The sequence below is a fragment of the Microtus ochrogaster genome, chromosome 7 (assembly GCF_000317375.1).
Source record: "Microtus ochrogaster isolate Prairie Vole_2 chromosome 7, MicOch1.0, whole genome shotgun sequence".
NCBI lineage: Eukaryota > Metazoa > Chordata > Mammalia > Rodentia > Cricetidae > Microtus > Microtus ochrogaster.
Window position 1 is genome coordinate 36,552,216 of NC_022014.1, and position 26,572 is coordinate 36,578,787.

A 26,572-nucleotide genomic window follows, 5' to 3' on the forward strand; every position below is an offset into this window, starting at 1 on the left:
TGTGTGTGTGTGTGTGTGTGTGTGTGTGTGTGTGTGTGTGCGCATGCACACATGTTTTGACCTCGTTTTTCAAAATGAGATCTCTACTCTGGTACACTACTTGCCACCACCTTTTTTGAGACAGGGTCCCTCAGAGTTTGTGGATTCGGCTGGACTGGCTGACCAGTGGGCCCCAGAGCCCTTTCTGTATAATCTTCCCTGATTCTGGGTCTGCAAGTGCATGCTGCTCTGCTCAGCTTTGTGTGGGCGTGCTGGGGATCTAAAGTCAGGTTCTCAAGCTTACACAGTAAGCACTTTACTGACTGTGACCCCCACCCCATATATTACATTTAACTTGGAGCTATTTTTTTCTGGATGAATCTAAGTGTAGCTTTATCTACTTTACTGTTTGTTATTTATTTATTTATTTATTATGTATATAATATTCTTTCTGTGTGTATGCCTGAAGGCCAGAAGAGTGCACCAGACCTCATTCCAGATGGTTGTGAGCCACCATGTGGTTGCTGGGAACTGAACTCAGGACCTTTGGAAGAGCAGGCAATGCTCTTAACCGCTGAGCCATCTCTCCAGCCCTCTACTTTACTGTTTTAACAAAAACTCACTTCAGCATTCTTCCACTTCAGTAGTTTTCTCTTCTGTTCTCTCATATTTATCCAACAAACACTAAGTGTCATCCATGTGCTACATGCTAAGGACAGGGAAAAGTAGAAAAGACAATCTTTTTTCTGTTGTCAAGCCTGGTCTGCAACTCCTGAACTAAGTAGTCCTCCCGCTGGCTAGGACACAGGTTCTGCAGTACCAATCCTGCTCCGCTGGCTGTTTCCAAATGTTCTAGTACTGATTTCATTCCTTTTCCTTTTTTTTCATACTTGATAATAAAACTTTTCAGAAGAATGGCTATGCTTATTGTTTGTAACTTCATCAGTATTTCAAATTCTTTTCTAAATGGTCTGTAAGAGCCATTTTAAACTCCAAGTGAGTCAAAAATTTCCAAATAATTTTTAAAATTTCAACTTTTATTATTTATAGTTTTATTGCATTATGATCACAGAGTGACCAGTAAAAATTCTCTAAAAGACTCTAATGATGCTTTCTGTCTTTAGAACGGGTCAACATTTTAACCATTCTATGATCATCCTGGAAAAATAGTTTGTGTATGACACACGGTTAAATTCTTCCAATGTTTTGTCGGCTATTGTACTAGTTTAGGATTATGATTTTACCATTGTGAAAGGTCTACCCTCTCATTTGAGAAACTTTGAATCCTGTTAAATACATACCAAAGTTTATAAAACCAAGTTAGGTATAAAAATATATCAAAATTTAGCACTGAACATCTGTACAGCCACCATGTGTATTTTGATACTAACAATGGAATTAGGTTGTTTTTTTTTTCTTTTAGATAGGGTCTCACTATGTAGCCTTGGCTCGCCTGAATTGTTATGTGGTGCAATCACAATTTATATATGACTTGCAGAAATTGGGCACAAGAGATATAATCATGAAAATGCACTTAGTTCCTCTACTTTTACAGCAAAGATTAGTGGTGAACCATGAAAGATAATCAAAAACAGTACAGATAAAGAATATTATGTAGACTTGTAGAGATAACCACAATGTTTTTGAATTATATGAAAAAATAAAATGGAACCAGGCACAGTGGCACATGCCTTTAATACCAGCAGTAGGGAGGTAGAGGCAGGCATATCTCTGCGTTCAAGGTGAGCCTGGTATAAGTAGTAAATTCAAGGCCAGCCAGAGCAACATTGAAAGAAGGAGGGCAGCGGCGGGTGACAGAGAGACAGGAAGAAAGAGAGAAAGAGACAGAGAAAAAGGAAGGAAGAGAGAGAGAGAGGAGAGAGAGAGAGAAAGAGAGAGAGAGAGAGAGAGAGAGAGAGAGAGAGAGAGAGAGAGAGAGAGAGAATGGGGCTGGGATTAACTCAGTTGGTAGTGCTTGCTTATCATACACAAAGTCCTGACCTTGATCTTCACCACTGCAAAAAACACCCGTGCCTGTAAGGCCAGCACTTGGGAAGTGAAACAGCAGGATTGTAAGTTCAACATTCAGCTACACAGTCAGCTCAACGTGAGCATATAGGATCGTGTCTTAAAAGCAAATTGAAACAAAAAGATGGGCAGATGAAGAGAGAAGAATAGATGGGCAGAGGAATGAAACAAACATGGATAAAGGAACATAAACTTATATAGATGATGCCTTTCAGCTATTCAGATTTAAAAAGTTATTATTTATTGACTTTTATCGATATAGGGTCTCTCTGTATAACAGTTCTGGTTGTCCTGGACCCTGCTCTGTAGAAGAGGCTGACCTCACACTCAGAGATTCTCCTGCCTCTGCCTTCTAAGTTCAGATTTAAAATCTTATAATGAAATATTGACACAATATGGTTGAGAAGGCTCACATCTGCAAATAGACTTTGAGTGTTCGCCCCTGGCCATGCTGTCCTCCACTTGGCCATGCTGTCCTCCACTGGCCATGCTGTCCTCCACTGGCCATGCTGTCCTCCACTGGCCATGCTGTCCTCCACTGGCCATGCTGTCCTCCACTTGGCCATTGCAGAGATACTTCCAGTCTCCTGGTGTCTAGAGCTGTGTGGTTATCTAGCATATTGAGTGCAGGCAGAAATGGCATGTACCTCTCATCCTTAACCCTTAAAACCTCCTGTAGGATGCACCATACTTCCTGAGTGTGGGCATATCCATGACAACGTAGGAGCCAATAACTCCCCCTATGGTCCCTAGCTCATAGTTTACTGAGACAAGGAAAGAAAATAAACCGGTTGTCTTAAAGTTATTTTGGAAATTCATCTGTAACAATCATTAACATTAACTACAATGAATGGCATGTGACCCAAGGAAGGTACTACAGAAGGAAACGTCTTTCATTTTATATCATTTATATTCATTTTAAGCTCTCAATGAAAATTTAAAACAAATATTACATGGATACCTCACCTTGTACTATGACTAAGTGAGCCCTTTCAGCTCACCTTCTAGGTAAAATTGTAAAATGGCACCCCTCCCTCTGGGTCAATACAACTCCAAGCTGGCTGGGCTTGTCCATCACTTTACCTACATGCCTTTAAACAGTACAAACTGTTGCCCTGTGGCAACCTCCCTGGAAAGGGAAGGGCTGTTAACTAGACCCTGTAGCAAGTAAGGGATGTAGCCTTCACCATGCTCTAACTGCCCTTAAACATGAAACTTCTGTCATTTTCTTTAATAAACGTTTTTAAAACTTTTATTTTATGTGTGTTGATGTTTTGCCTATAGCTAAGTCTGTATGAGGGTGTCAGATCTTGGAGTTAGAGTTATTAGCTGCCATGTGGATGCTGGGATTCAAACCAGGGTCCTTTGGAAGAGTAGCAAGTACCCTTAACAGCTGAGTCATCTCTCCAGCTACCAGAACTTTAACCTGCCAATACCACAATAAGTTACAATGAACTAACTCAGAAGACCACAGACATAGGAGAACCTTGCTGCCATTGTGTTGGTCATAGAGCTATAAAAGCAGCAACCACAGCAGCTGAGGAGTTGGGTTCTGCCTAAACAACCCTCTGAGGAGGGAGGAGCACTGCCTGAAGAATGGGCCTATACAAACAGCCCTCTCGTGCCTGCAGAAGGGGTCTCAGAGAAGGATGCATTCATTTACTCTTTACTAATATATTTGTTTACTTGTATGTGGTGGAGGGGCGGTAAGAAGACAACTCGCACAAACTGGTTCTCCCCTTCCTCCCGTGGATTCCAGGGGACTGAACTCAAGTTGTTAAGATTTGATATCTAGACAGCTGGTGGAGGTATACTTCTTTAATCCCAGCATTTGAGAAGCAGAGGCAGGCCATCTCTGTGAGTTCAAGGCCAGCCTGACCTAAAGAGTGAGTTCCAGGACAACCAGGGCTACAAAGAGAAACCCTGTCTCAAAAATAAAAATAAAAATAAAAAAAACAAAAAATAAATAAATAAAAATTAAACAAGACTTGGTATTTAGCCTTTTAATTCAGTGACCCATCTCACTCAACCTCATTTTTCCTTTAAATAAAACCTCCTTGTCCAAACATCTGAGGTACTGTTGCCAGCTAGCACTACAGAGACATCATTAAAATCTCTATTTGAGAAGGAACACACCATTCAGGCGCCACCAAGACTCGAGGAGTCCTGGGTGCGCGCGCACGCACGCACGCATACACACACACACACACACAGAGCCCCCCAGCAGCTTCTGGCCAATGACCCCCCACAGAAGGACTAAAGAGAGACTGGTGGGCAGAAAGCTTAAAATCTCTGCCAATGATTAGCTTTGTGGCAGAACCCGTCTGCAGGCTAAGACTTGAGATCAGCTTCATTCCGATTCCGAGGCTCTCCCTGAGCTGTATTACCCATCTGAGGGATTTCCCTCATCAATTCCGTTTCCTCTTTCCTTTGCCTTCTTTGCTCTTACTTCTTGTGACAAATCTCATGCAATCCTGAGTGTCAGCTCCCTAAGGAAACAATTAACACAGTGGAGGAACTGGTGACATTCAGACTAGGGTGTTCTTGCCTCTTCCCGCTCCCAGTCCTTTCCTACCACCACCTTCGTCTTTGGTCTTTTGCAGAAGTTCTTGTTCAAATTCTAGTCCAGTGCACCAACAACTGCACATCCATCCTGCACAGAGCTCTCCTTTCAAGAATCTCACTGGTAAGTTTCACAGCATTTCCCGAAGGCCTTACTGAAGTTACAGTTATCCTGCAGCCAGGAGTCCAGTCTTTAAAGCCTTTGCCAAGATTTCCATTCAAGTATCTCTCCTTGCAGCAAGTTATAATGAATTCCCATTCTGAAATTATATTCACTTTGAAAACCCACAACAAAGGGCTGGGGACGGAGCTCAGTGGTGGCGCATGTGCTTAGCATGTGCAAAGCCCTGACTTCCATCCGAGCGACACAAACATTAAGATAAAACAAGCCCCTGGCATACACAGATCTTTTGACTTCCTAGTCACTGGAGAGCTTTAAAACATAAAGGCTCTCGGAAACTGGAATACCAAACAACTGACCAGCAAAAGCAACAGTGTCATTTTTTTTAAGTAAAGGAAATAATAGTTTCTCACAATTCTTTGACACTGACAGATAGTTTTTAAATGTTATATACCGTTTACCCAAATTCATCAACAAGTTAGCTCATCCCAGCTTTTCTCAGTAGAATAAACAATCAATTATCTTTATTTTACATTTATTGGCTATTGTGTACAAAGAAGTTCAAGTAACTGCTGTGTGAGATTCCTATGTAGACTATACTGTAACACACCCCAAGATTACTCTTTCTTCACCCTCAGATTCGAGAGTGACTGTCAAAGTTTCGAGCAATGGCTTGTCTAACAGTCCAGTATACCCAAGCATCAGGAAGACCGATGCAAAGGGGCTGGGGTGTGAATGGAGAGCTATGAATGGAGGTTAGGATGATGGGGTTATATGTGGAGCACTGCTCCAGATTCAAAGGACAAGTCATTGGACAAAGTCACTTCACCTCAGAGCCTCAATACTGCCCTCAAGTTAACAGCTTCAGCCTTGGTGGGACAGTAGGAAGCATAACTGCCTTCCAAGTGAAACACTTGAAAACTGCTACTATGATCGCTTTTCCTTTTCCAGGGGTGCTGCTTTGACAGTCCTGCGATTGACACCCTCTAACAAGCAAGACTGGGCTATCTCGCACCCCTGCCCAAGTAAGGTCAGAATCGCATCAAAATCTGCACGTGTTGTGTGCCCAGGCAGAGGGGTTCCCGCTGTGAGACCTAAGTCTAAAACAAACAGAAACAAGTTAGCAGTGCCTAAGGAGGGTCCACGTGCACAAAATGTGTCCCAAGAGTGTGTTCCTTCTTAAGGAGCAGTAAATGGAAAAGTGTTGAGGGCATAAGCAGAGTCAGAAAGCTAAACAAACGGGAAGCTTTTTTTTTTACATAATAAAAGAGGCTTAGTCTATGAAAAAATTTAATAGTTCTGACTACTCAACCTGCCACAAAATCTTTCCAATAGGCCAGGATGCCATTTTGCGGCTAAATTAAATCCCATTTAATTCACACGACAGTTTTGCTATTTTAAATACACCCGCCGTATTCAGCTTCTAAACCTGAGCGAGTCCAGTCAGAACAAACAGAAGATGAAAATCGGAACCCAGCAGACTCCCTACCGAGCTTGCTTCATTTCCAAGCAAATAAAAAGTTGATAAACCGATAAGTTTCTGGCGTCCTAGAAGAGACCCAGATTATTTTGGGTCAGAAGCAAGTCACAATCAAGTCCTTGGTCTGAGCACGAGTAATCAAATCAGCTGACGGGTCACCACCTTCTATGGGGCTTCAGAAAGTGTACGGTATGCAAATAGCACACTGCAAAATGGACAAAGAACCAGAAAAGCACTGTCAAGCCACACTTTTCATCTCAGATGCCCCCCTAGCTTTGAGGGGGGAGGGTGTGGGGACTGGGGACACAGGAGGTCTCCGCCGCCGGACCGCCGCCTGCAGTATCCGCCCCGCCCCGCCGCCCGGCGAGCACAGGTAATTTCACAACCCCATTAGCGCATTCCAGAGCGGAGACTCACGGCCCGGGAAGTTCACCTTGCCTCGCGCCCCTGCGCGGGGTGGGGGGAAGGGCGTGGCGGTGAGGGGGCGCGACCCGCACTCCACAGACCTGGCTCGGGCTCCTCCAGCTTCGCCGAGTGGTTGCCCATGTTCGGCAGACTTCGATGGCCGAGGGCTGGCAGGCCCCGGACCGAGTGGCTGCCGTGCGGTGCCGCAGCGCGCGCCTGCTCCGGCTAGCGAAGCGGCGGCGGACGCTGGTCCGCTCCAGTCAAAGAAAGAGCCGAGCGCCTTCCAGTTCCCGGCGGCCAGAGAGCCGCTCCTCGCGCCCGCGGGCTAACCCCGCCCCCTCATCTGCATACACCACGCCCTCTGTGTTCCTCACTACCCGCCAGGCGCGACCCCGCCCACCTCATCTGCATCCCGCCTGATTAACCCGGCCTACCCCCCCACCCCCCCAACGCCTTGTGGTCTGTCAGGAGAGACCCGCCTCTTGGGCTCCTCAGTGTCTGCCTGGCGTGGCCCGCCCCTCTCATCTGCATCCTGCGGCCCGCCCACCTCAACTCCTTGCTGTCTGTCAAGAGAGGCCCGCCCCCTCATCTGCATACCGCTCCAAGTGTCCAAAGCCCCTCCCGGCCCTTTGTCGGATGACCGACTTCAGGCCTCTCTCTACCCGCCCACGCGGAGAGCTGCAGCTGGACAAGGTAGGCTGGAAAAACCCCACCGTGGCAGGCTGAAGCCCAGTGCCATGGGCAAGGTGAGGTCTTGCACGTGAGAAATAAGATCTGAACAAGGAAAACCTAGTGTTGACGCATGGCAGAGGTTCAATGAGTGTTTCTAAACGGAGCAATGAATGAATGTGGAACAAACAACTCTCAGCGAACAGGGGAAGAAAACCAAGCAGAGTCCTGCCCATGATCCAGTGCCAATCAGAAGCAGAAACTGTTGTCAGAAATGAATGGTTCTATGGAAATGACCTTGTCCATCTTTCACCCTACGGTTCAAACAGCCAGACCTAACTAAACCTCACAGGGACGATACATAGGAATAAGAAAATAACGGAAGAAATGGCTGGTCCTTTCCTTGCCTGAAGGAACCACTTTGTTTGTTGGTTAGTTGGTGGTATTTGTTGTTGTTGTTTTGAGACAAGGTCTCTGTATGTAGCCCTAGCTCTCCTGGAACTTGCTATATAAACCAGATTGGCCTCGAACTTACAGGGATCTACTTGCCTCTGACTCCCTAGTGCTAAGATTAAAGGCCTGACCTACCCAGGCTGAGGGAACACTGTTTGGTTTTTTAACTTATTTTTTACTTTTACTAATTCTCTGAGAATTTCATTTAATGTATTTTGACCACATTCACCCCAACTCCTGCAACTAACTCCACCCCTCCCTACTCAAGTCCCCTACTTTTGTCTTCTTTCTTTTTTTTTTTTCTTTCTTTCTTTCTTTTAGTTTTTCAAGACGGCAGCATTTCTGTGTAGCTTCAGAGCCCATCCTGGAACTCGCTCTGTAGACCAAGCTGGCCTTGAACTCACAGAACTCACAGAGACACGCCTGCCTCTGCCTCTGAAGTGCTGCGATTAAAGGTGTGCAGGTGTGCCCCACCACGGCCCCGCCTGTCTTTTTTTTTTTTTTTTTTTTTTTTTGGTTTTTCGAGACAGGGTTTCTGTCTGGAGCCTGTCCTGGAACTAGCTCTGTAGACCAGGCTGGTCTCGAACTCACAGAGATCCGCCTGCCTCTGCCTCCCGAGTGCTGGGATTAAAGGCGTGCGCCACCACCGCCCGGCCCTTTTTTCTTTTTAAATAATCCATCAAATCCAATTTGTACTGCTCACATACAGTCTAGATGTGGGTCATCCACTGTAGCCTTTCTTAAAGGCCACACCCTTAAAGAAAGCTCTCTCTTCTGCCCCTCGAAGCTATAAACTGTCTATAGTTTCTCAGTTAGGGAACCAGCCCCTCTCCCCTCCCTGCTGGAATGTTGACAGGCTCCATCCTGAGTGAGTAGCCATAGTGCCAAGAGTTCATGCATGTGGCGGTCTTGTATGTCCAGAAGGCATGTTTTACTGTGGTTCTCCTCCATGACTGGCCTCCACTCAGAGACTCTTCCCACCCCTTCTCCTGGGTCCCTGAGCTTTGGGTAAATACACAATCTCATCTTCACTGATGCTGTCTGCTCTGATCAGTCTTGAGCTCCTCTGTGAACCAGCATCCACACACAGAAACGTGTCTGGTGAGGTGTGAGAGCTGCAGGCTTCTCTATGGCTCTAGAGATTCGAGTTTAGAGAGCAGTTCCCCCGGGCTGCATCTTCTGGGTGGCCGCGCTCTCTCTGTTGGTTCTCCTCTCACCTCTAGACCCTGGAGTGCCCTAGAGCTCCACCATGTAGTCTTTAAATTCTACCAGTGTGTGGCCAGGCTGGCCCACTACCACCAAACCACAGACTTTTGTGAGTTCGTTGCCTTCTTGACAGCACCTCTTGCAAGTGCTCTGAAAGGTCTGAGAAGCAGCCCTACTTTATCAGAACAAAATGGAACGGCTGGATTTTCTTCCACAGATGTGTGTCTCTTTTATTTTCTTTATCTCCATAATTAAAAACTTCATCTTTCCACTGACTCAGATCAACAACTTCAATTCCTCTCACATCAAGTCTATCAGCAAATCCTGTCATACAGACTGGATATTTTGTAAAGCTCAGCCTGTCTCAGAACTCACCAAATCCCTGCTACCCTACAGGCCAAGCAACTGCCACCTCTTACCAGGATTTCTGTAACCACCTCTGAAACAGTGCCCTCTCTCTTTTTCCTGGCCCTGTTTGTAATAAGGAAGTGGTGCCTTTTAATCCGAGCCCCAATGAGTAAGTCTTTGCTCTCCCCTGCAACTGACCCACCTCCTCAGCCTCTTCTCTACCCCTCAAATTGGCTGAGCTCCCACCCATACAGCTGGCTTGCACTTACTGTTTCCTTTTCCTGGAGTACGCTTCCCCCAGACACTCATATTGCACAGACCCTATGACTCATCCCCAGATCTGGGCCTGAAAGTCCTATTCAGAGAGGCTGCTCTCATCACAGACCAACAAATGCACTCGCGACTTTGTGAACTCCCGTACACTCTTTGCCACTGGGTATAGCAGCACTTATCCCATGGGGGTAAGTTTCAAACCTCCAGTGAATGTCTGAAACTGCAGTCTTATTTATACTACATTTCTAACAGTACACACTTCAGATAAAACTTTATTTATTAATTAGGCACAGCTAGAGAATGACAATACTTTGCATCTACAGAATATGCTTTTTTTTTCCTGTCCTTTTGGGAATTTTCAACTTTCTATTTAAGGGAAGCACGTTATAGTATCTGTGTGGCATATCTATATTACCAGTGTCACTACTCCCATGCTCTCGGGCCATTGTTAAAATAAGGGTTACTAGCACACTGCATTGTAATGCTGTGACAGGAATCTGATAAGGAAGATGGCTGCTAACTGACCAACAGGAAGGCAGTATATAGAATGTGGACATTCCGAACCAAAGAATGATTCACATCCTGCAGTAGTGTGCCCTGAGACTTTGCTGTGCTTGCTACTCAGAATGCTGCACCTTTAAAACTTACCGACCGTTAGTTTCTGGAATCTTATACTTCATATTTTCAAACAATGGTTAACTTTCAAAAGATAGAGACTTGAAACTGAAATGGTGCCCATCCACAAGTGGTGGTGGGTTCTGTTCACTAATTATTATCCTCCCACCAAACTAACTTTCATGAGATCATTCATGAATAAATGAATAGATAGATGGACAGATGAATGAACATACAGACTCTGCTGTACATAAATCATCCCTTTAATATATAATGCTTTTATTAGTGTTTACTGTTTACATAAAATAACATTACCCCTTTTTAGTAGTAATACCATGAACTGATTTCTTCCACAAAACAATTTGGTTGAAGACAAGCATCACATTTACTTTTGTGATCTACAAAACCTAGCAGAGCTCTAAGATGCATGGACTAAGGAAAATAAACCATCCAGGACAGAGTTGGACAAAAATCCACACAGCATCATGTTCAAGCCCTCCTCCCTATTTTTAAAGAGGTGAAGAATGGATCCAGAAAAGATGGCCGACTTCCTCAAATCATTCTCTTATGGGAGACAAACCCTGAGTCTACAAAGATTTTAAGAGTGGCACAGCTTCTGTTTACAAAGCCGTCCCCAGCTTATCCGAAGACTCTGAAAATGGATGAGTCATTTTATTAATCCTGTAAAATGTCAAGCACGCCATTACCAAACCTCTTTATGAAAACCAGACAACAGCCCAACCTGGCCTCCTCAGATTCTCTCAACTCCCGCATCTGGCCATACTGCGTCCCTTCTGTATTGCATGTTCCTAGCACGGGTTAGCGTTTACCTCTTTCTTGGCTTTGCGGCCTCTGTTCAGTGCAGGCCTTCATTGCTTTCAAGGTTGACTGCATTAGCTTTGCAGCTCCAATTCCAACTTTAGAAAAAACTGCAAGGGCTGGAGAGGCATCGCAGCAATTGAGAGCACTTAGTGCTCTTGCAGAGGATCTAGGCCCGACTCCCAGCAGCCACATGGTGGTTCACAACCATCTCTAACTCTAGTCCTAGAAGATCCAATGCTCTCCTCTGACCTCTGCTGGCAACAAGGACACACATGGCATACACACGAGCATACATATACACATACATACATGCAGGCAAAACAGTCTCACATAAAGTAAAATATATAAATATAATTTTAAAAATTAAAAAATAAACTAATAAAAATGCAAATCTGACTTTATGTTGTCTCTGTTTAAAAGCTCTCCCCAACCCCCCTCTCTATTTGAGATGAGGTCCTCAGTTCTTAGGCTTGGCACATGGGTCCACTCATACAACTTCCTTTTTCAAAAGTGCGGCATGCTTTCTATTTTATATTCTAGAATCTTCAAGCCTGGTTGTAATTCTGAAAATATAGCCTGTTTGTCTTACGCCTCTGTGCTTTGGACCTGACACTACCCGTCCATAGCCTGGCTGCCCAGCAGGTGCCTATTTATCTTCTGTGAACCAGACTGTGCCCCTTACCCCAAAGGAGCCTGCTGAAATCGCAACCTCCAGTGTGATGGTTTAATGAGGCCTTCATGGTGGGACATTCCTCTTACTGGTAGCTTTAAAAGGAGAAAGACATCTCTCTTCTTTTTGCATTCACAGACATGGTAAGAAGTCACCTTGTTTAAGAAAAGAATCTTCATCAGAACTGGGACTGGGACCTCAGACTCCCAGCCTCTAGAACTATGGGAAATTAATCTCTATCAATTGAGCCACATAGTATATGATATTTGGTTATGATACAATTTTATTTACTAAGTAGGCACAACTAGCACTCTTAAAATTCTTGTTCAGGCATCTCCTTGGCAGAATTCAGTACTCTCTTTCACTGGACTTCTGGACTTTATAAATGCTTATCTTTCCCCCTATTCTAACCAACCTTCCTTGTGAGACTGGTGTCTCTCTGAGCAGCAGAGGTCCCTCTGCCTCACCTGTGCATCGCTGGTACCTAACACCTAGAGATTCAGTTATGCCCTAGTTTGCTCCTCTGCGGATACATCAGCACAGCCAACAAAAGCAGCTTGAGGGAGGCAGGGTTTACTGGGCTGACACTTCCAGGTCACAGCCCACTGCTAAGGGAAGTCACACAAGGATGAAGAGGAAATCATTGAGGGACACTGCTGCTTTGCTTGCTCCCAAGTTCATGTTCTCCTGCCTTTTTTATACAGCCCAGGCACTGCTCATAGAAGACTAGGTTCCCCGACATCAACTAGCACTCAAGACAACGCCCCACGGACAGGTTCACAGGCCCAATCTGATGGAGGCAGTTCTTCAATTAAGGCTCCCTCTTCTTACTGTGTCAAATTGAGAACTAAGGGTAGTCTCACAATTCAGTAATTTATGTACTCCCAATCTGACTAAATGACTAAAGCATTAATTTCTCAAACAAAAGCTGTCATGGGTATTTGACTCTCTAAAGAATTATTTGAAACTAGGTATGGTGGCTATACCTGCAATCTCAGTAGCTGGGAGATTGGAACAAGAGGACTGTGATGCTTTCAAGGCTATCCTGGGCTCATAATAGGACCCTGTTATTGTTGTTGTTGTTGTTTTAAAATCTTTTCTGTCTATAAAACTTGTCATTAAAATGAGAAGACAAAAATCAATCTATAATTTTATTTACTTATTTTTCAGACAAGGTCTCACTATGTAACTCTGACTGTCCTGGAACTCGCCATATTGTAGGCCAGGCTAGCCTCAGACTCACAGAGATTTGCCAGCCTCTGCAGGCAAAAGGGGTATACCACCATGAAGAATGGAGTGCTATCTCTTTGAAAATGGGCAATAGATCTGAAGAGACATTTCTCAAGTGATACGAGTAGCTAACAGACATTTGACAAAATGCTCAAATCTCTAATTACCAAGAAAATGCAAATTAAAACCACAACACATCACCACATCTCTGAGGATATCTATTATCACCAAAAGGATAATGGTAAGTGTGATAAACCACAAATGTTGGTGAGGATACAGAGAAAAAAGAACCTTATACACTGTTAGTGGGGTTGTAATTAGTATAACCTCTTTGAAAATAGTATAGAGGCTCATCAAAAGCAAAAAAGATGAGTTACCATATAGCCCACAATCCTATTTCCAGGTATGCAAAATAGTTGAAATTGATGTCTTAAAGAAATATCTATACGCCATGTTCATTGCAACTTTACTGACAGCAGTCAATGAAAGAATGCCCATCAGTGGACAAAGAAAATATGGAAAAATACCTCGTGGTATACTATGTAACCTTTAACAGACCAAATTCTCTCATTAAAAACAACATGTGTGGGGCTGGAGAGATGGCTCAGCAGTTAAGAGCACTGGGCTCTTCCAGAGGTCCTGAGTTCAATTCCCAGCAATCACATGGTGGCTCACAACTATCTGTAATGAGATCTGGCACCCTCTTCTGGCCTGCAGGCATACATGAAGACAAAACACTGTATTCATAATTAATAAATCTTAAAAAAACAACATGTCTGGAACTGGCATAATTTGCTAAGTGAAGCAAGCAGACATGGAGAAATGCTGCATGATCTCACTTATGTGTGCAATATGGAAAAAACAATCTCAAAAGGACAGGATACAGAAAAATGGTTACCAGAGGCTTCTCCGATGTTTAGAAAAATAATCACCGTGTTTTAATACAGGTTACTTCCAAAAGGGAGTCTTTTAGATAATGTTTTAACTTTAAAAATATCTTCCAGTTTTTCCCTACAAATCTCTTTTCAAAATTTATCTTATGTACATGAGTGCTTTGACTGCATATATGTATGTACCTTGTGCATGCCTGATGCCTGCAGGATTCAGAAGAGGACATAAGGTCCCTTATAACTGGAGTTACGGGTATCTGTGAGCTACCATGTAGGTGCTGGGAACCAAATCTGTGTCCACTGCAAGAGCAACAAGTGCTCTTAACTGCTGAGCCACCCTCTACCACGTTTATGTTAAAAGCTGAGGTAAAATCAGGCAATGGTGGCACACACCTTCAATCCCAGCACTCAGGAGGCAGAGGCAGGTGGATCTCTGTGAGTTGGAGGCCACCCTAATCTATAGTGAGTTCTAGGACAACCAGGGATGTCATACAGAGAAACCCTGTCTTGGGATAAATATACACCATTTTATCCATGTATATAATTTCACAGTGGGAAGTCTACTTACACTGCTGTGCAATTGCCACCACAGGCCAGCTCCAGAATGTTTTTTATCTTGAAAAACTGAAGTTCTATAGCTATTAAACACAAAACCCTTTCGTTCCTCAACAACCACTGGCAACACTGTTCTATTTAGTGTATTTAGATTTTTTTTCTTCTAGATACTTCACAGGAGTGGACTTATATCACACCTGCCATTCTGTAACTGGTGTGTTTCAATACAACGCCTTTGAGGCTCTTCCATGTTATAGAATGTACTAGGATTTCCTTCTTTTTTTTTTTTTCAAAATTGAATGTAGGTGGAACATATCTTTAACCCTAGCATACAGGAGGCAGAGGCAAGTGGATCTCTGTGAATTTGAGGTAAGCCTTAATTATAAAGTAAGTTCTAAGCAAGTAAGGGTGACACACTAAGAATCTGCCTCATAAAAAAGTAAAAGTGTAAATGTGTGTGTGTGTGTGCGAGAGAGAGAGAGAATGAATGAATGAATAAATAAATGAATGAATGAATATGTGTGCAGGTGTCCACAGAGGCCAGAAGATGTTGACTCCTTTGAAGCTTGAGTTATAGGTCTTTGTAAAACATCCAGTGTGGGTGCTGGTGACTTAATCTGGCTGCAAGAGGGACTGTTCTTAATTGCCAAGCCATCTCTAACCAAAAATGTTCTGTTGTTTGAGGCTGTATAGCATACCACATTGCATCCATTTGTAGATCTGTTAATGGAGACGTGAACTGTCTCTACCTGTTACTTGTTACACCACTATGATACATGATGGCAAACCTTTGGAGTCCCCACCTTCAGTGGTTTGGATATATGCCCAGACCCAGTAATACTTAGATCATGTTATATTTTTCTTTTTAAAAAGGAAATAGTTAAGGGGTTGAAGAGATGGCTCAGTGGTTAAGAGCAGTCAATGTTCTTCCCAAGAGGTTCAATTCCAGGTCCAACCCAGGTTCAATTCCCAGCAGCTTCTTGGAAACACAACTTTCTTTAATTCCAGCTCCAAAGGACCTGACACCCATGATAAAACACCTTTTATTAAAAAACACATTTAAAAAATATTTAATAAAGGAAACAGTTAAAAAGACATTTTGGCCGGGCGATGGTGGCGCACGCCTTTAATCCCAGCACTCGGGAGGCAGAGGCAGGCGGATCTCTGTGAGTTCGAGACCAGCCTGGTCTACAGAGCTAGTTCCAGGGCAGGCTCCAAAGCCACACGGAAACCCTGTCTCGAAAAACCAAAAAAAAAAAAAAAAAAAAAAGACATTTTGTTCTGTACTTTTCAAGCTATCAAGCATGAATTGTTTTAGTTAAAAACAATTCCATTTTCCTTATCAAAATTAAAAATAATAGTTGGGCATGGTGGCGCACACCTTTAATCCCAGCACTTGGGAGGTAGAAGCAGGTGATCCCTGTGAGTTTGCGGCCAGCCTGGTCCACATAGTGAGTTCCAGGACAGTCAGATGCAGAGAGACCATGTCTCTAAAATAAAGTATTAAAGTAGCTTTATGTGCACTATGCTCCAAACCCTAGAGGACAACATAGTCGGCATCTTAGAGGCTGTTGATTCCCTTCTTCAGTAAATAATTTTCAGTATTAATTTTGTGTGTTACATTATTCAAGTTTCCCACCTTCTGGAGAAGGAAAATAAGCTCGGCTTCCCAATGAGCATAGTCCCCTTGTTGAACAAGGACCAGGTTCACACAAGAAGAAAGCCAAGCGATGCTTGAGCATGAGCAGAAGGTGGCAAAGTCAAGTGACTGACTTAGACGGAAGGTTCCTTAGGCAAGTGACTGCACATTGGGCTAGAACTACTCCAGCTTGGGAAGTGGCAGATACTGTGCAGGGAGGTTCTATCCAGACGGAAGCAGATCCATGGCTGGCCTGAGCTGGTGGTAGAAACTGGGTGACCAGAAACAGAAGGAGGGAGAACTGACAAATGTGCTTATGACAGTCATAACTTGGCCAATTTACTAAAAATCATGGGACTGCATGCCTTAGATGAATTTTATGCTATGTAAGTGCCCCCCCCCGCAGTCAAGTAAGATAAGTGAAAAGCTTTCAGACTGTGTTGTTTTCTAACTAAGAGACCTGGGCCCTCACTGCATTTAATCATCAGGATTGCAGTCTGGCAGGCTGTGAAGAGGAGAAGGGGTGGAGGCATTGCTCTGACCCAGGAGCTGTCTGCCTCCAGAACTGGACTTCATTCAAAGCAATCAAGGACTGTTAAGCAGGAAGGAGAAGCAGACAGGACAGGAGATGGTGAGTGTGATTTTAAAGAGAAAAGCACATCCTGTTGTGAGCTGCTCCAGAAAGAGCTTCTGAAGATGACGCCTATGGGCTGCTCTCTTCTCAGTGACCCGCATTTCCGTGCCTGTCTGCAGTGGCAGGAGGGCACCGAGGGATGGGCAGGCACTTGGCGTGGACACCCACATCCTGAACAACAAGGCCCAGCTCTGGGCTCTTCTTTGTTCGGGACAGTGAACAAAGGCTTGATTGTGAGAAAGTCACAATCAAAGCACCAATGGGGGAAAGAGATACGGTTGCAGTGAGATCACATGAATCTAGGCAAGAGGTTGTCAAGGTGTCTTCCCTAGTGAGCAGGCCGCGGAGCAGGAAAATGGTCTGGTGAAGGGTGTGGCTCTAGAAGACCGCCTGGTAATACGTATTGAACACTCTTCTGATAACCAATCCACCAAAACAGCCAATATGCCCCAAGTATTTCAGACATTCACACCCTTGGCAAGGTGAATACTTTGCTGAAGTAGGTTCCCCTCAAAGGCACCTGTGCACCACTGCCCCCAGCATTGAGCTGTCTGTGTCCTAAGAGTCAGGTGTGTTTGTCCCCAGACAAATGCTAGGTGTATGTAAGTTGTATAACTTAATTATCCCATGAACTAATGAAAAACGAATGGGGGCAGGACAAGAATACCCTGGATTTATCAAAAAGGTGGACAATTAAAGATGCCTGCCTGCAATAACTATAAACCAGGAGGGGATGTCCATAAAAGTGCGCAGGGTTCTACATGAACTGTGTGCACCTATCTTCTTACTCGTGCTGAAAAAGAAACCAGCTCAGCCAGCAGCTTGCCTCCAGCAGTGGTGACTTCCACATCTGGCTGCGGCTTTGTCTGGAGCTGGGAGTGAACTCTATGCCTTAAACGTGTGAAGGGGTTCTACATTAACTGGACGCATCTAATATTCTTACTCATCCTTGAAAATAAAAACGCCTCTAGCAGTAGTGACAACTACACTCTAGCTAGGGCTTTGCCTGTAGCTGGAAGGGAAATGCTCTGCTTTCTCCATAGCCAAGTCCCCAGCCTCTGGAGCCACAAGACCTAACCCAGGAACACCCCCAAGTAAAAGGCAGGTGAGAATAAGCTGGTCTGGGTCTGTGCTGGCCCTACTGCAGCATCACTTACACCCAGGGCAGTGCCCTACTGCTCCCTGATTGAATGGGTGAGCTGCAGCAGAGTCCCTAAGTTCCTGCCTTTGACTCCTACAGCAGTTGAGAACCCCTGTGAGCTCACAAAGACTTCAGTACAAGCCGCCAGCAACAGTGTAGCGATGAGACTTAAGACACATTTCCTAACTGAAATAGACACAGCTGGTCAGGACTCATTAGCACCACCTATTACAAACTGGTAAAGCATGACTTCCACAGTGGCTCAAAGGAAACGAAAGCCCCCCAAAGAAAAGGAAGACTGTGCAACAAAATCGGGACAGGTGGTGAGTGTTTTCTCCAGGCTAATGTAAGGCATTCTTCTAACTGGTAGGGGATCTGCACAAGTTTCCAGAGGCTAAAAATTCAAAGGGCAGAATGTGTGAAAACATGTAGACAATTTTAGCGTGTATCATGACTGTGCCTCACGGACAAAATAGCACAACTGAAGATAGGCCTTCTAAAGCTATCTCATTGTCTTCAGTTATAAAAACAGACAAATCCCATCGTAGAGCTAGTTACATGGTAGTCTACTGAATGGTTAAACATTGTTAATTAATTAATTAAAAACACAAAGCTACTTACAGATGGTGAGCTCATTAAGCAATAATTGCAGAGTATAACAGATATAAAATGTCCTAAAAGGGGGTGGGGGGGACCTAAAATCAGTTTGTTTCACCAACTATAACCAAGTGAACTGAAGAAACAGGAAAAATCCATGGGAAAGAAGTTTGGAGATGGGGGCTGGAGAGATGGCTCAGAGGTTAAGAACACTGACTGCTCTTCCAGAGGTCCTGAGTTCTATTCCCAGCAACCACATGGTGGCTCGCAGCCATCTATAATGAGGTCTGTTGCCCTCTTCTGGCATGCAAGCATACAAGGAAGGAATGTTGTATACATGATAGATAGATAGATAGATAGATAGATAGATAGATAGATAGATAGATAGATGGATGAATGTTTGGAGAACAAAACCAATGATTTCAAATTCATGCTTAAGGCAATAGATGTTCACAGCACTGATGATGGAATACATTTTTCTTAGAGGTATTGATAACAAATACAACACCACTGAAGAGGGCCTGCAGAGACAGTTCAGCAGTTAGGAGCACCGGAGGACCTCCAGAGGACCTGAGTTCACTTCCTCATGCCCACATCAGGTAGCTTACAATGGCCTGCAATTCCAGCTCCAGGGGATCTGGTACCTTCTACTGGACTACATGAATACATACAAATACACGGCATATACACATCTTTTTTAAAATGTCACTAAATGACCAGATATGGTGGCATAGACCTTTAATCCCAGTACTCATGAGGCAGAGGCAGGCAGATCACTGAGTTCAAGGCCACCCTGGTCTGTAGAGGGAGTTCCAGGACAGCCGGGGCTACACAGAAAAACCATGTCTTGAAAATCAAAACAAACAAACAAACAAACAAACAAAAAGTCACTGAAGAAATGACTTTTTTGGTACCCTTAAAGATATAGGTCAGTCAAGATTTTTATATAAAGCAGTAAAAATTATGTTCTCTAACCACTGATAACATATCTGATCCAAGCTCATGGTGCCCTGGTTAGTAAAATTAATAGACGGCAACGCTATCACTGCCTAAAACTCACATTTAATGAAGATCATTGAATAGTAATCAAGACTGTAAATTTCACCGGGCGGTGGTGGCGCACGCCTTTAATCCCAGCACTCGGGAGGCAGAGGCAGGCGGATCTCTGTGAGTTCGAGACCAACCTGGTCTACAGAGCTAGTTCCAGGACAGGCTCCAAAGCCACATAGAAACCCTGTCTCGAAAAACCAAAAAAAAAAAAAAAAAAAAAAAAAAAGTCTGTAAATTTCCTCAGGGTCAAGGCATTATGCCATTGACAACTCCAGGAAGTCTTTAAATCAAACAAAAACAAACAAACAAAAAAGTGTTGATGCCAACTATGGCAACATCTTTACTTTTCAGAATATGGCTAAATCAAGGTCAAATGTTGGTGATATTTTATGACTTGAGATCTGTTTGTCATTTATGGTACCTAAAACAAAATTTGGGGTTGGGTATGATGGCCCATTGTAGGCCCATATTTCTATATGGTGTGGCAGCCAGGCTCTGACGCCACCGGCCCCACCTGAGGTGGTCACATAGCCCTGCAGACAGGCTGTCACTGCCCTAACAAAGGGTCAGGATGTTGTTGCTCTTTTCTTTGTAATTTGGAGGATGCCTGATAGAGATTCTGATTCAAGCCTAAGTGACAGCTAGCATACACAGCAGACAGGTAGATGCGGACATGACAAAACGCCATTCACCAGGTTACCTAGGAGACAGAATGCTGGTGTATTTCCCAGTCAGTTTATGTTTTGGTATAAAAGCTGTTTGGAAAATAAACGAGAGGAATTCTTTAGGATGTGAACTCAGGACTTCATGAGGGACCACTGAGAATCTCCCTCCCAATAAAGCCATGTGAGGTGTGTCTTTATTCCCACACCCCCACGCTGGTCCAGAGAGAGTTTATGTTGGGGTCTGGTCGAGAGAAATAATTTATGGTCCGGACTAGCACTGGATCCCGACAGCACATGCTCTTAATCCCAGCACTCAAGATTAGTGTTTGAGTTGAGGCCAGCCTAATCTACATTGTGAGTTCCAGGCCATCCACAGCTATACAGCCAGATCCTATTCTCTCACTCCCTATAAAAAAAAAATGCACCAAAAACTGACAATGAAAACTGGCTTAAAGATTGGTCTTTTAATTGATTTAGTTGTTCATTTGGATGACTTAAACAAGTATCTTCGAGGTGAAAACCAACCTAATCAATACAACATTTCAAATCATAACACTTTCTAAATAAAATTAAATTATAATAAGCTCAGATAATTCTTTATGTACTCTACTCATTGGCTAAGCACCATAAACAGTGGAAAATATGTATTCCCCCCTTTCTTGATTTGATACAATATGAAAACTGATTTCAAAATTTCTGGGAAAACATTTGCGATTCCAATTTTAGTCAACAAAACTGTATTACCTCCCAATCTTTAAATGCAGAGCTGAAATCTCATACTCAGCTTAGAGGATGATTTGATTGCATCTCTTTTCTAGACGTTTGCAGGCTGGTCCTTTCTTCCCAGAGACAAATACCCCTGGCATCACAACCACGTGTGACATCACCTCACTCTTTGCATCACCTGCATGTGTGTGCAACGGTTTTCAAGACTGAAGCACACCATTAGGACCAGAAAAATCTAATGAGCACCCTGAGAGCACACTGAAAATTGCAGCTACGTCCACTGACCCAGAGACTGGTGCACTGTTTTTCAGATACAATGCCAAGTGCACCACTAATGTTACGTTTCTCTCTTTTCTTCTCTTTTATATAAAAAGCCATAAACCTGGAAATTATAGAATACGCAATACAGCATGGAAAGATGTTGTCAGTTAGCAAGCCTAGTCTAAGAACATGCCTGATCCTAACCAAAGATCAGGAAACAAACTCACGAGTTAATATCGGAGGGCAAACAATGTTTAAATCTGTTTATCATCCTTTCTCTGTCTTCCTCCCTTCAGCCCTCTCTCTTGATTTTACAAGGTTTTCAATTAGTTGACCCCAGATGGGCCCCAGCTGCACATGGCCAAAGAATAACAAACTGCTCAGGACCAGGAGCAACAGAGTTGGGGAAACTGCTGTACTGCGTGGGGAGGGCCAGGGGAAACAAAGGAAACAAAGACAGCCACATGTAACTGCTAAAGACAATTGCACAGGGCAGGAAACATGCTGCTGAAGATAACTCCAGAGCTAACCCAGGCGACCAAAATGTTTTCTTCAACTTGGGAAAACCCGGATTCCACGTGAAGTCATTAAGGGACTCGGCAGTGCTGAATTTCGTTTGAACGTGTTGAGAAGACACGTGATCCACAAGAACAGGGACTTCCACTGTCAATGTATTGCTACGTCCCTAATGCTCAGAGAGAAGCTTGGAACACAGTGGGTAGACATTGACTACATAGGTGAACGAATGTGGACATCAAACATCCTTGAGCCATTTTCAGCCAACAGTTGGAAACGAATCAGTTTTAGGACTAATAGGAGCAAGTTGTGGCATGAGTCATAGGCTCCCACTCCTTAGGAATGGAGCTTGTCCATCTTGTAACCCTAGTGCTGGCACTAGCAGTGTCTTCCACACGAGAGGATACAAACCAAATACCTTAAAAGAAATGGAAATGATGAACTTTTAGCCCCACCACCCTGCACTGCCTCCACATGGATTTATTTCCAGCATGCTCTTTTCAGAGTGTCTAGAGCTACTAGGAAATTCTTCCATACATATATTCCAAATCTGCTCCTACTTTCCATGGTGGGGATCAAAAAGGAGAAGTTTCATTTTGAAGAGACTGGCTGATAAATTGCAAATAATAATAATCCTAGGGGGAAAGGCTTCATGGGTTTGACTAATACCGTCACTCATAATTGCTAAACCTGAAGTCACCAAGTGAGTGATGAGCTGTGGTACATCCAGACAATGGGATATTATTCAACCCTAGAAAGCAGCGAGCTACTAAGCATGTGAATACATAGACAAATTGTTTTATTTATCTGTGTGTGGGTGTCTTGTTTGCATGTATGTCTGTGAATCACATGTGTATTTTTCCTGGTATCCGGAAAGGTCAGAGGGCACCAGATCCCCTGGAACTGGAGTTGCAGAGGTTGTAAACGTTCATGTAGGTGCTGGGAACTAAACCTGAGACTTCTGAAAGAATGGCCAGTGCTTTTAACCACTGAGTCATCTTTCCAGCCTTGACAAGGGGGAATTGGAAATGGGAAATCTCTTCTTTTTTCTTTTGAGACAGGTTCTCTACACAGCCCCGGCTGTCCTGGAACTCGCTCTGTAGACCAGGCTGTCCTGGAACTCACAGAGATCTACCTGCCTCTGCCACCTGGGTGCTGGGATTAAAGTTGTGCCCACCATGCCTAGTAGCCTGGAGAAGAACGTGCATCACTAAGTGGAGGGAGATAGTCTGAACAGGCTGCCTGCTGTGTGACCTAGCTGCCCTATGGGAACGGAAAGTAAACTAATGTTCTGTCATCAGTTAGTTGAGCGGGACAAACAGGCAGACCACAGAGGAGTTTTAGGACAGAGGAACTGCCCTCTATGACACTGTAATGGCAGACATATCATTCGACATTTGATCCCCAACCTAAGTAACGGGCTTTGGGTGACACATGGGTCAATATGGGTTTGCTGTAACTAGAGCTCCACTGTGTAGAGGTGTGGACAATGGGATGTAGGGAGGATGTGTGAAACACACGAGGAATCTCTGCACCCTCCTCTCCACAGTCTGAACCCAAGCATCTTCTAAAATAATAAAAGACATAAAAGAAGGAAAGCAAAGCCTGAGGAGTCTTTCCTGTAGATGGTGAGGAGGGAGCCACAGTTTATAACAGTATCTACATTTGGGGTTCTGTTCACTGTCCCTGGTGCAGTCACCCTTTTACTAGCTAAGGGTGGGGTTCCCCGGTCCTGCACATAACAAGCCTGGAATGTCTGCTCCCTGCAGACGTTGGCGCAGACAGGAGAGCTGCTTGGTGAATGGTGCCTGTGATGCCAGCGTGACGACCTGAGCTCAGAGCCCCATAGAAATCCAAGGGTGGCTGTTCGCCTATCAGCCCAGCTGGGACAGGAGCGTGGCAGACAGATCTATGAAGTGCACTGGCTAGCTGAAACACACAGACACACACACACACGCATCACACATATGCGGGCAAAAGATGGCATAGTCTTCACATATAACCCATATAGTCACTGAACTGTAGGTCAGGGAATCACAAAGAGAAAGGACCTATACAGGTTCAGTGTAGACAAATTGCTTTTTCCTAATATTTTTCCCTTTGAAGTTGGTTAGATCTACAGATGCAGAATCCATGGATGCAGGAGCTAACTGAGTACATTTTGTCGTAACTTCTAGTGGTGGTGTGATTATCTTCACTCTACAAAAGAGGAAACACACTCAGCGAAGCTAAAAGGCTTGTGCAAAGGCACATGTGGGCAGACAATTCTCAGCGTTACAACTCTGACCGCAACTGAGTAATTGATTCTGACTGGAAGAAGAAGGGAAAGATCCCCAAGAATACAGAGTAACTACCGGTGGCTCTTGGTGTGTTCAAGCAAAAATAAACATGTGTATTAAAATCTGGAAACAGGCAGGGAAGGTGGTCCAGTGGGTAAGAGTGCTTGCTACATAAGCATGAGTTCAAATCCCCAGCACAAACAGAAAGAAAAGCCGGGCACAGCCATGCATTTACAACATTGGGAGGTAGAGACAAGCGGCCCTTAGGGGGTCACTGGCCAGCCAGTGTAGCCCAAACTGCAAGCGTAATGCTCAATCAGAGACCCTATTTTAGGGATACTCGATGTCCTACTCTGGCCTCTGCATCCACGTTCACACATGCTTGTGCACACATATTCACATGACATGTGCACACTCAGGCAATGTGTACACACAAGCACACGTGCATACACACATATAGCATAGAGCTAGGGAGATCATCAGTGGGCATAATGCTTGCTGTGTAAACACAAGGACCCAAGTTAGAATCCCAAGAACCCATGTATAGCCGAGTGCAGGGGCAGGTGTCTATGATCCCAGTGAAATGGGAAGCAGAGATGTAAGAACCCATAGAATCTCTTTAGTTTTTTTTTTGAGACAGAGTTTCTCTGTGTAGCCCTGGGTATTGTCTGCCTCAAACTCAGAGATTCACCTGCCTCTGCCTCCCCAGTGCTGGGATTAAAGGTGTGAGCCACCATGCCCCTGGCCTTGATTTGTGTTTGTGAGTAAGTGTGTGTGCATGCATGTGTGTAAGTATGTATGCATGTGTGTGTGTGTGTCTGTGTGCATGCGCGTGTGTGTGTGATCCCCAGAATCACGCAGGCTACTAGTCTGGTACATGCAGCAGCAAACCAAAAGAGCCACTGTCTCAAGGTGGAATATAAGCATTGACATCTGAGACTGTCCTCTGAGATCCACGTGTGCACCACGGCATGTGTATATTATCACACACACAGACACGCACTCATACAATAAAACACACATATGCATACACACAAGATTTTTAAAAATGAAAATAGGACAAATAACTGAATGCATGGGGGGTTGGCAGAAATGTAAGAAATAACTTGGGAAGTTAACCTGGAAAGGAGCAAGAGTGGTTTACAAGGGTGAAGGTAAAGCCAGGTGTTGTGACACACAACTGTAATTGTACCTACTCAGGATTGAGAGTTCGAGGCCAGCCTGGTCTACCCAGTGAGACACCAATATCATGGGCAAAAGCTACCCCATGTTCTCTCAGCTCTTCTCTCAGACATGTGCCCCCAAATGGCCTTTGCTCTAGTCAAGCTTTAGTTGGGGAAAACCAAAGTTCAAGGAAATTGTGGAATTAGTTGAAAGTTCTAGACCCAGGGAATCTGTATCCCAAAGTCCCAAGGTGACCTGTGAATGTATAGGAACGGCTCTCACACCATCAGGAACTACGGGACAAGCGCCAGACATGAGAACCAGAGTGATGATGAAACTGGTTTCTGCCCCCCCCCCACTACAAGATCTGGCTCTGAACCCCAGGCAGGTCTTGAACGGAGTTTAAATCCTAAGTGACCTCCTGCCTCAGCCTCCTCAGCATTGAGCCTGACCACTTCTGGGCCCCTGTCACCACCTTTCACCTAGAAATCCACAGGCATGGCTGTCCCAGGAGCCATGGGGATAATATACTCCAAGTCCTACTGCCAGGATGAGCTGAGGGGACAGGCAAAGCTGTGCCCCTCAGACTTCACACGTGCGTGTTCTTAAAATCTCCACATTGCTGCAAGTCTGTTCTGGACATCAACCTCAAACACGGTTTCTACCTGATACCTGCATACGGGACTGTTAAATGCGCTGACTTAATTTAATATAAATGCCTTAATGTTCCAGAATTAATTCCTACCACATGAAACTGCCTTTACCGCTTTATCTTTTGGGGTGGAGTACTGAAGATAAAAAGTCTATCCAAACAGCATTATGAGAACCTTAGCTTGAGTCCACTAAAGAGAGGTGAGCTAGCAACACCACCCACTTCTATTCTGACCATCTGCGTTGCGACGGAAGATTAATTTTTGAAGTGGAAAGTAATAGGCAAATGAAGACAATTCAATAGCAAATTCAGTCATCCAAACAAGCCCTCAGAAGGGGAGCATAGCACTGAGAACCCACTGTGTGCCAGCAGCCAGAAACAGCAGCGTCTGATCGGATCATGTTTTCCACTGAGGGCCTTGAACATTTCAGAAGGTCACAGCCAAGTTCAAGGGCTGGAACTTTCTAGTATTTCATGAATTCAGTGGAAAGACTTCCAGTCCCCCTTCCAGCCAGGGTGACGATTCTGAGGCAGAACCTCTCATCTGGAATAGAGAGGCAGTTCTTCCGTAGGACTCTACAATCCTGTTTTTTCCTCTCCCACAGTGCAGCCTGGAGAGCTGGCACCGCACAATGTTCAGAACACGAGCCAGCTCAAATGAAGGAGCCACCTTCACGATCACCGTCTTAGCGAACTAACAAATCAACACACATCTGCAAAAAGCAGCAGTTTAGTCCCGATGTCCTTCGGGAACAGTGGCAGTCGAGAACATCCTGTGTCCTTAGAGCTACAGTCACACAGGACCGCCTGCGTTTCCACGGTGTTCTCGGCAGGTTAATCTGCAATGCCCCTTACACACGCATTCCAACTGATAGACACTAGTTACTACAGCCATCTATTGGTGGTACTATCTCCATCCCTGACATTCCAACTGATAGACAC

General features: G+C 44.4%; 1 protein-coding gene across 5 annotated transcripts in view; it reads right to left on the reverse strand.

Annotated features, from left to right (window-relative positions):
* Positions 1–26,572, reverse strand: part of Specc1 (sperm antigen with calponin homology and coiled-coil domains 1) — a 264,567-nt gene that overhangs the window by 141,479 nt on the left and 96,516 nt on the right. The window contains exon 1 of one of the 5 annotated variants that reach the window (XM_026780356.1): positions 6,677–6,850. The exons of the other annotated variants lie outside the window; for them this stretch is intronic. Coding sequence (XP_026636157.1) covers positions 6,677–6,716 — 40 coding nt within the window. The 5' untranslated portion in view covers positions 6,717–6,850. Of the gene's footprint in view, positions 1–6,676; positions 6,851–26,572 lie in introns of those variants that run through there. 5 annotated transcript variants of the gene reach the window in all.